The sequence below is a fragment of the Psittacula echo genome (assembly GCF_963264785.1).
Source record: "Psittacula echo genome assembly, chromosome: 2".
Lineage (NCBI taxonomy): Eukaryota > Metazoa > Chordata > Aves > Psittaciformes > Psittacidae > Psittacula > Psittacula echo.
Window position 1 is genome coordinate 92,548,076 of NC_137737.1, and position 11,191 is coordinate 92,559,266.

General features: G+C 44.5%; 1 protein-coding gene across 1 annotated transcript in view; it reads right to left on the minus strand.

The window, feature by feature from the left end:
* MOCOS (molybdenum cofactor sulfurase) overlaps positions 1-3,158 on the minus strand; it is a gene marked incomplete at its 5' end in the record, with an annotated part of 216,079 nt that extends 212,921 nt beyond the window's left edge. Inside the window, one exon of the mRNA XM_080611404.1 lies at positions 3,023-3,158. Within this exon, the coding sequence (XP_080467530.1) occupies positions 3,023-3,158 (136 nt within the window). The remainder of the gene's footprint in view (positions 1-3,022) is intronic.
* Between the last annotated feature and the right edge of the window lie 8,033 nt (positions 3,159-11,191).

Sequence of the window (11,191 nt, forward strand, 5' to 3'; positions counted from 1 at the left end):
CTTGTCCTATCACTACAGTCCCTAATGAAGAGTTCCTCCCCAGCATCCTTATAGCCTCCCTTCAGATACTGAAAGGCTGCACAAGGTCTCCACACAGCCTTCTCTTCTCCAGGCTGAACAGCCCCAACTTTCTCAGCCTGTCTTCATACAGGAGGTGCTCCAGTCCCCTGATCATCCTCGTGGCCCTCCTCTGGACTTGTTCCAACAGTTCCATGTCCTTTGTATGTTGAGGACACCAGAACTGCACACAATACTCCAAGTGAGGTCTCACGAGAGCAGAGTAGAGGGGCAGGATCACCTCCTTTGACCTGCTGGTCACGCTCCTCCTGATGCAGCCCAGGATACAGTTGGCTTTCTGGTGCTGCGAGCGCACGCTGCCGGCTCATGTTCATTTTCTCATCGACCAACACCCCCAAGTCCTTCTCTGCAGGGCTGCTCTGAATCTCTTCTCTGCCCAAAATGTAGCTGTGCCTGGGATTGCTCCAACCCAGGTGTAGGACCTTGCACTTGGCATGGTTAAATTTCATAAGGTTGGCATCAGCCCACCTCACAAGCGTGACAAGGTCCCTCTGAATGGCATTCCTTCCCTCCAGCGTATCAACCGAACCACACAGCTTGGTGTCATCGGCAAACCTGCTGAGGGCACACTCAATCCCACTGTCCATGTCACCGACAAAGATGTTGAACAAGACTGGTCCCAACACCAGTCCTTGAGGGACTCCACTCGTTATGGGTCTCCAACTGTACATTGAGCCATTGACCACAACTTTTTGCGTGCGGCCATCCAGCCAGTTCTTTATCCACCGAGTGGTCCACCCATCAAATTGATGTCTGTCCAATTTAGAGACAAGGATGTCATGCGGGACAGTGTCGAACGCTTTGCACAAGTCCAGGTAGATGACGTCAGCTGCTCTGCCCCTGTCCATCAGTTCCACAGCCACACCATAGAAGGCCACCAAATTGGTCAGGCAGATGGAAAAGATGGAAATGATGGAAATTATATATGAGGCATGCACCAAATAGACAATGCAAGGCCTTACTTTTAACTACCTACAAATAAAGTTCGTTCTCTTTTGCCTAGTGGAACTAGTTAAGCTTGCTCTTTACTAGAAGATTAAATTGCAGCATCTTTGTACAACAGGGAAACACCCACCAGAGACCAACCCAATGAACAGCTACAGGTTCCTTAGTGAATCATCATTTGTACACTCAGGACTCACCTATAAAGCTGAACCAAGGCCACCAGAGGTGTAAAACTCCTACCTCATCTCCCAGCCTACATGTTCTAGAATGTCACTGGAAATGCTTAAGTAGTAAATGCCTGAAAGGCTCAGTAATTTTTTTATAAGTCACTTGGAGAAGGCCCCTTACTATATAGAAATACAGAATAGTAATATATAATAGTAATTGCTGCTGCAAACCCACACGTCAGCCACCTTTCCTTTGCCTTGTTTCAGCAAGGCAACAAAGAGCTAGAGCTTTAAAAGACACCAACATCAATGTGTCAAGACCTTCAGCAAGTGGGGATACAGCTACATGGCTGAATAAAAGGATGCCAAGGAATAAGTGCGAGCAACATGTTTCTCATCCACACTGCTCTGCTTTCAGCCACTTCCTGGACTGTCTTGGACTAGTCCAACTGGTCAGCTCTGAGACAAACAGATGTGTAAGGCAGGGGACACTTAGCCTTACATGCTTGGCCTAGGAATCTGTCTCTGGACACCTTTCATGTGGCATTACTGGCATCACCTGAAGGTGCATGTTCTTGACTACAGATATGCCTCTGTCCCTGCCCATGGCAGGGGGGTTGGACCTAGATGATCTTAAGGTCCTTTCCAACCCTAGCTATTCTATGATTCTATAAAGGACACCACATGTATGTACAGCAATCAGTTAAGGATACTGATCTTCTTCATGGAGGTAAACTCCTAAGGCTCTGCTTTTGCAGGGACCTCCATTTGGGATCCCTGGCTTACATACCAGCCACCATTCCTTAGCAGATACACTTTATTTCAAAACTAGGGAGCTTCATAAGAAATGTGCCTGATCCTCAGGAGCTGTGAAAAGTCATCAGCTTAAACGTCTAAACAATGTTTCAGTTAACTGTTTCAAATACCCAGTTTTCAGAATCCTGCCCTGAATTTAAGGACAAGCAGTTTCTTGTTAGCAAACTTTCGGTGATGCAACTCGTATGACAAATAGCAGACTGTGAAATTAACTTACTGAATATCAAAGTTCCTTGAACTGTTGCTTGTAAATAAGTTCTTTCCACATCCCTTCAAAGGCAAAGTGTAACTCCATTCTTCACTAAATACTCATGTGTGTATTTCTAAATACATAGGAGAGAAAGCCTGCTCTTGCATTTTATCATCAAAACTCAAAGACATGACAAAAAGGAACCGTGATAGGAAAAGTGGCCTAAATAACAGTCTCAGGGCATCCAAACTGATGTTATTTACTCTGCTCTCTACTCTGTTTTTACCCCTAAGTATTTTGAAGTGCTATTATCATAGGCATTGATATCTCTTTAAGTAAAATAAATTACTGTAGTATACCCACTACCATTATAAGATTTGAAGTAATATGCCTAAGCAATGTTTAACACTGGGGAGAGCAGAAATCTAACCTGCTAAAGTAGTTTAGAAAGACCTATCTAACCACAAACTTTTACTTGACAGAGGCTCTTTTACCAATTTAATTGCCCTCCCCCCCACCCAATATCTCTGAGTGTTGTTGCTGTACCTAAATCCTGTTCTACTGAACTCATGGCACTTCGGGGCACTGTGCCGGAAAACAGGGAGAAGGACAAGGAGAAGAAAGAGAAGAAGCACGGCTGCTCCTAGCCCCACTGCGCTGTGGCTGAGGTGGCTGCAGGGAGGCGAGACCGGTGCTTTCTGCCTCCGCTCCCTCACGCCAGAAACTTCCCGCACGGCCGACAAGGCGAGCCAGGGCCGGCCCGAGCCTCTCCCGCCCCAGACCCGCCCCTCACCCGCCCCTCTGGGCTGCGCCCGTCCCTCGGTACCTCGGAGCCGGGGGAACTCGCGCTCCCGGAGGCCGGGCAGGCCGCCGCCGTACCCATACCCATACTCGTACCCGGCGGGACAGGCGGCCCGGAAGGCCTGGAAGGAAAGCAGGTCCCCCCGCGGCACCCCGGCCATGCTAAGGGCTGCAGGCGAGAAGAGGGACAGAGAAAGTCTGACTAAAGCACCAGCTCCACTCTGCCGGGCACGGAGCCTTCCGACCGGCAGCTTTGCGGGCAGGCACTGCGGTCAGCCCCCCACAGCCCGGTCCGACCCGGCCCCGCCGGCCTCGCTCCTCCCGCCTCCCGCCCCCGCCGGGTTGCCCGTGCCCCGCCTGCCCGCCCTGCCCCGGGAGCGGCGGCAGGGCGCGGTGCTGGAGCCGGGCAGGGGCCGCTGCGCTGCGGCGGCAGCTGAGCCGGTGGCTGCGCCGGAGCAGGCAGGCAGCGGGCACGGCGCGCACTGCCTGCACGGGCCGAAAGCAGGGTGTGGACCTGTCATAGAATCATAGAATGGTTTGGGTTGGAGGGAACCTTACGTTCCAACCGCCCTGCCATGGGCAGGGACACCTTCCGCTAGACCGCGTTGCTCAAGGCCCCGTCCAACCTGGCCTTGAACACTGCCAGGGATGGGGCAGCCACAGCTTCTCCATCGCACCACCCCGACAGTAAAAAATTTACCCTGCTCCAGCCAGCGGCCACCCTGCAGCAGTCATCCAGAGCTGGACAGCCATGCAGGCAGACCCCACTGACCCACGCAGAGCCAGTCCTACATGAAGTTTCCGGAAGCACACAAACATCAGGTTTGTGTTCACGGTAACGAGAGTGCCTTTGCTCGCATCCTCTCTTACTGAGGCACACTGTTTAAAATAGCAATAGCTCATGGAAATCTCTCTTCCTCCAAATTTTCAAATTCAGTGTTCAAATTTTCCTTATTTCCCCTAGATGGTGCCTATCCATTGTTACTCATAGGTAGTGGAAGTCGTTCTCTCACACCTTACATTTGGTTTGTGATACTCCTGCATCAGGCTTAACTGGCTCTGCTGCCCATAGGTGCTATGTGGTTAGTGCTCAGGACCATGGGCTGGTCATCAGGTGTAGAGAGAATGGCAGTCACTCATGTAGCATAAACTATAACCATAAATATACACAAAACATCATAGCCAAAGGAATGTTTTTTTGGGGGGAGGGCTGGGATTTGTTTTGCTGGTTTTCTATTAAAAAAAAAAAGAAAAAATAAAAATCCTGATGTAGTATTTGCAAGGGATTTTTCTGCTCACAGCTCTGCAATCTGCAGAATTTTAAATGACCCCCCAGTCCAATACTGAAATAAAGCTGCATGTGTTAAGATGAATCTGCATCAAAATTCTGGTTAGGCAGATTCTTTAGTTAGATTGTTTGAAAGACCATAAATTGGTCATCAGTGAAATAGGAAACTACCAGAAAATACTTCATCCCAAATTGAACCATAAAGATTTTCAGTTACAAAGCAGTATTGAGTGAAGGCCATGTAGAAAATTCAAAAATAAGCCCGACATGAAATAGAATACTAATATACTCCCTAGTTTATATATCAGAAGATTTTGTCCAGTTAAACATATTGCCCTGGCTCCAAGGTGCTGAGGAGTATTTCTATAATGCTATAAGAGTATGTTTGTCCCTGACAATTCATGCTTGGGGCAGGTATATAATACTGCATCTCACTCCCTGACATAGGAGCATATTTTTTGGCCTAGCTGATGATCTAACCAAAACGAGGCACCAAATGAACTGTACCTTAACGCATTTCCCTCCAGATGAACAAAACACCTCTGTCAAAAAATAACAGTTGCCATCAAGTGGAGGAATGGTTTTTAGCTGATCTCCTGAAGTCACTTTTTAAAAAATGACTAGAACCCTGCACCAAATACCTTTTATTATTTTAATGACTTGTGCATTGCAAATTGGAAGGGCCTTTGACATCACTATGTGGTTTTATTTTTACTGCAAGTATATGTAGAAAATGCCATGGATTTTCCCTCATAGTTCTAGCTTCTTGTTATCGATTTCCAAAGCAATTTATTTATATTGATCACTATGCATAGTTCCCTTACCATTTTCATATTTTATGTCACATAGTTGTTTTTATTTCCTTCTTGAACCAAGACTAGTTTTCCCCATGAAAAGAGTCCTTTTTCTTGATGACAGAATGCAGCTTCCTGATTTTATAATAAATCATAAAGATGTAATTTCCATTCACATTTTTTATATAAAATGATTCTTTGCAATCAATTTCCATTTTTCTTTATTCCTTCCTGATTTTGGAAGATTAGCCCTTTGGAAACAATACATGCATGGATATAGTGCTAACTGGGAATGTACTCTCTCTGCATGTAACGTGGTGATCACTGATCATTGGGGAGCTACCAGTTTCCAATACAGGGCTTAGTTCATCTTCATCCATCATAAAGGCCCACGAGAACCTTCTAAATAACAAGAGGCATTAAGGTCAATCTGTGTCAGTATGGAAGTTTGAAGACTGAAAATTGTCAGTATGTGTTTGTGTCCTGGTTCAGCAGTAGCAGTCATTTTTTCTACTTCTTAGTAGCTGGTGCAGCGCTGTGTTTTTGACTTTTGGCCTGGGGATAATACTGATAAAACCGATGTTTTCAGTTGCTGGTCAGAATGTTTACTCTGACCAAGGACTTTGTGAGTCTCATGCTCTGTCAGGGAGGAGGGGAAGCCAGGAGGAAGCAGAGACAGGACACCTGACCCAAACTAGCCAAAGAGGTATTCCATACCACAGCACGTCATGCCCAGGATGTAGAACTGAGAGTTACCGGAAGGGCTAGATCACTGCTGAGTGGGGGCGAGGTACCGGTCAGTGAGGTGTTGTATTCTCTTCCCTTGTTATTTCTCTTATCATTATTATTATTGGTGGCAGCAGTAGTGGTTTGTGTTATACCTTAGTTATTAAACTGTTCTTATCTCAACCCGTGGGAGTTGCATTCTTTGGATTCTCCTCCCCGTCCCTCCAGGAGCGAGGGGAAGAAAGGATGGGGGGGAAGTAGACTGCGTGATTCTAATTTACGGCCTGGGCTTAAACCACGACAGTTCGAAAATTAGCATAAGTTTTAAAAACTAACTAGGTTTTACTGCTGGCTGAGGTCAAAGCTGGAGATTTCTCAGAATTTCTTCATGAAACCAGTTTTTTCATTTGCACATTAGGGATTTCTAGTTACAGAGTAACTTTTCCTCTTCTATGGTTATTAAGTGAAGCCAGGAGATCAGTCCATGTAAGCACATTAAATTATATACACTCGTGGACAGTTATGCCTGGAGAGTCATGTTCACAAAACTATAAAGTGATAAAATGCTGTAAGTGAAAGGATTACTGTGCACATGCACCAGACACACAAATTGCATGCTTTAACCCCCCCCAACCAATGCACACACACAAAGTTTTGCAGGTTTTTTCCTTAATGGAGGCTCAGTAATAGAAACAGAGCAATTTAACTTGCTCTTTCCAAGTTTTAGCAGAGTGAAATAATGCCTCCAGGTAATCTAGTTAGTAGGTTTCTTGATTCATAAATGTTAATGTGTAATGCTGCCATTCCTTGGAAAATGTTACAAAATAAGAAAAGGTTTTTGTTAATCCCTTCACTGCAGTGTGACAGTGCTTCTTTTATTCTCTCTAGCAACTATACAAAAGCACTATAAAAAGAAGTAGCATCTGTACGAATCTGTTGCAAACCACTAAAAAACAATACACTTCTCTATAAAGGGGTTGCACTGTTCTCTTGTAGCTCTACAGAAGAGCAGTGAGACTGCAGTATTGGTTCTTTGGGGTCTATTTCAATGCAGATAATAAACCGTCATCATAAGACAACTCCATGGTGGTAGTGATAGAGAAAATGATGCTTGATGGAAGGACAGAAGACAATGGACACAATCTGGAACAAGGAGAATTATGAATAGATACGTTACCAAAAAAAAAAATTCCCATGAAAGTTATCAAATAGTGGGGCATGTTCCTTAGAAAGGCTGTGGAGCGTCCATCCTTAGGGAGATTCAGAACCCATCAGGACACAGCTCTAAGCAATCTGCTCCAGCTGAAACTGCTTTGAGAAGGAGGTTGGACAGACATGAAGGGGTCCTTTCCAACCTCTGTGGTTCTATAATAACTAATTCTGATGATCAGCAAAATATTTCTAAGCAATTAACATTTGACTGTTAGCACCAGCTCTCAGATAGCTTGGCAAACAGGAAAAAGTTGTCCTGAGGCAGGAACACGGATTGCATAACCTTTCTCTGTCCCCTCCAGCATGCTTTATAACTATATTTCTAATACATCCTACCTGTATATAAACCAACTGAACAGCACTGAATGCAGGCAGGATCTCTACCAGTGGCAAATATGCAATAAAGGTGATTTTGCTCAAAGAGAAAAAAAAATAATACCCTATTTGGCTTATTAGATGAAGCAAAGGATTATTCATATTGTCCAAATTATTTAAAAAACAGAGCTACAGAATAGTTGAGATTGAAAGGCACTTCTGGAGGTCACCTATTCCAACCCCTTAAGGGTCCATTTATTTGTGGTTAGTCACCATTCTGCCACTGATCTACAGTAACAATCACATCTTTTAGAATGATAACAGCAATTGACAGCTACTATACAAAATCCACTGTACATCACAATAAGCCTAGTTATCACCAACTTCGAATTCTGAACCCTGTCACATCAGCTTGCTTTACCGTTGCATGACCAGCACCATACATGACTAGACACACCTTACAGCCTCCCCTTTGATAAAGTGACAAGGCTAGTGTAAAATGCATAGATTGATGCTGTGGAAAGCCATGAACTCAGGCTTTATCTCTGCCACTAGTCTACCATATGAACAGGAGAGGTTATCCCTTCCTTGTAGTAGCCTTAGGTATACATTAATGAAATCTTGGAGCTTATGGACATGACTGTATATTGTATTAAAGGGTTAAGCAGTTTGGAATTACTTACCATGAAGCATGCAGAATATTAAGAACCAACATAATGCAGTATATGTGAAAAATGCAAGAAGGGTCTTGGAAAGAAGCGGTTTTGCTCTCGAGCAGAATTTTTGCTAAAAGAAAGAGAGATTCTGCTGTGATCCTCCACTGACACTGAAAGCATTAGTGGAAATGAATGCTACAGCTATTAAATGATTGCACACAGGTCGGCACAAGCACAGTGTGCACACATGGCTCTAGTCTCTAATTAGGTAACTAGATCTGAAAATATGTGCAGTATCAGAAACTCTAATGCAGTTGCTTACTGACTGTAAAAAGTTATTTATTGTCTGTACAGAAAACTTCATCTAATTCACCAAATGTTTACAACTAGTTACAAGAAATCTACTTCTTATATGGATCTTTGAAGCTACCAGTTATAAAAAGCTTCTAGGGCATGTATGACTAAATTCAAGATTACAACTCCTAGTTTATCCCTGTGCATATTAAAAAAAAAAACAAACCAGCTTTTTCTATACACAAGAAAACAAACAACAAAACAAAAACCAACAAACTCATATTTTCCCACTGACATACAGTATTCTGTTTTGCACATTGATCATTGTCTTTAGTAATGAAAATAGCCATATTTCTCCAGAGAATTAGGGCTTATCACTGTGAACTGTTTAGACTGTTGGTGCGTGGTGATCTATTTGGAAAAAAAAAAAAAAAGAGCCCTTTACACACACGAGCCCTCAGGAATTATGCTCCAGTTGTAGCAGAACCAAACATGAAACCGTAGTTTTGGTGGCTTAAGTGGAAGGAGGCTATTGATTCAAATCACAGAAGATGCCTCAGCACTCAAACGATTAACTCCAGCTTTGAAGTAGGTTGGCAAGTGCATTGCCATGGGCTTCAGTGGGATTTGAAATTTGCTCCCATATAACTTCTTAGCAGAAGAATCACAGAGAGACAGCTGTCCCTGCTGGCTGGCTTGCTGTGTGTCATTCAACTCTGTCAGGGCTGTGACTAATGGCACCCATTAGGTGCTTAGTGACTCCTCGATAGCTGATGTGAAGTATTTTAGGAAGGGAATGTTAGAGCAGACAGGAAAGCAACCCCTCACACTCCTGCAGGCTGCAGTTGTAAAGATGCAGCCCTGGTAAAGTCATAACCCTCCAAACCTCTGCATCCTCCAGCCCACTGTGGTCAATCACTTCCAAGGCAGTACAGCCAAGTGGCTCACAATCATGCTGCTTACTCCTTCCCCTATGAGGGCCAACATTTCTAAACAAACCCAGACCAGCAGGTTGAGAAGACTCCTGAGGCAGCAGAGCAAGGAGCTTGAGCAGAAACACAGGTAGTGTGGTGATTTGGTGGGACTAGCCAGGTAACCAGCAGGACAGTTTCCTCTCAGTTCCTTGCCCTTTCTGCCACCCTGTTCCACTAATGCGCATCATTCTTTTGTAGCTTCAATCTGTGTGTGCTAACCCCTGCCTCATCAAGTCTATTTACAGTACACCTTCTTTTCTAGTTGTCTTTAAATTTGGCTAATCCTTAACTGCCAATGCTGAATCCCAAGAGAGAGTCCTGTCCCTTCAAAAAATAACAACAATCATGAGATGGGAAAGGAATCTTGTGATGGTACAGCTTGTGCATTTTGCCTCATTTCGATGCTCCTCTTCAGGCCTGTGTTTTTAAACTGTAAATTCTGGGACAGAAACCCTTTATTTCTCCTATTACCAAATGCATTTGTTCAGTGTTCAAAACAATCAGCCCTGTTCCAAGAGAAACACCGGTCCCCACATTAGAGAATAGCTAGCGAGCATCTAATGGGTTTAAGCCCTAAGTATTGATCCTCCATCATAGAATCATCATAGAATGGTTTGGTCTGGAAGGGACCTTAAAGATCTAGTTTCAACCTCCCTGCCATGGTTAGGGACACCTTCCACTAGACCAGGTTGCTCAAAGCCCCCTCCAACCTGGCCTTGGAGACTTCCAGGAATGGGGCAGCCCATTCCCGGAAGCACACCTTCTCTGAGCAACTTGTTCCAGTTTTTCACCACCCTCTTAGTAAAGAATTCTTCCTAATATCTAATCTAAATCTACCCTCTTTCAGTTTAGAGCCATTCAGCCTTATGCTATCCCTACATGCCCTTATAAAAAAGTTCCTCTCCAGATTTCTTCTAGGCCCCCCTCAGTACTGGAAGGCTTATATATTTTCCCCTTAGAAAAAGGCTTATCCCTGTGCCTTCTCTTCTTCAGGCTAAGCAAGCCCAACTTGCTGAGCCCAGCTCTCTAATAATCTTTGTGGCCTCCTTTGGATTTGCTCCAATACTCTAACAGGTCCATGTCCTTCTTATGGTAGGGGTCCTAGAGCTGGACACAGTACTGCACATGAGGCCTCACCAGAGTGAAGTAGAGGGAGAGAATCAACTCCCTCGACCTACCAGCTATACTGCTTTTGATGCAGCCCAGCATATAGGTGGCTTTTTCGGCTGCAAACACACACAATGCTGGCCCATGTTGAGCTTCTTGTCAACCAGCACCCCCAAGTCCTTCTCCTCAGGGCTGCTGTCAATCCAGTCCCTGCCCAGCCTTTATTTGTGTTTGGGATTGCTCTGACCAAGGTGCAGTACCTTGCACTTGGCCTTGTTAGATTTCATGAGGTTCTCATGGGCCCACCTCTCAAGTGTGTCAAGGTCCGTCTGCATGGCATCCCTTCCCTCCAGCGTGTTAACCACACCACACAGCTTGGTGTTGTCAGCAAACTTGCTGAGGATGCACTTAGTCCCACTGCCTGACATTAAACAGTGCCACTCCCAATACCAACTCCTAAGGAACACCATTCATCACTGATCTCCACTTGGACATTGAGCTGTTAACCACAATTCTTTGAGTATGACCATCCAGCCAATTCCTTATCCACTAAGTGGTCCATCTGTCAAATCCATGTCTCTCCAATTTAGAGACAAGGATGTCTTGTGGAACAGTGTTGAAAGCCTCGCATGAAAGCATTTAATTTTTGCAAGTGTTACTATTAAACTTTATGTTCAAAGGGTTTAACAGTTATTAAAATATGATTTATTGCAACAGCATGACAAAGCTTTGTGCTGCTAATGAGAATCCAGAAGTTCAAAGGAATACTTGATCACATAAGCCTTTACTTTCGAGAAGCTGACTGTGTTGTAAGTGTGACATGCACGA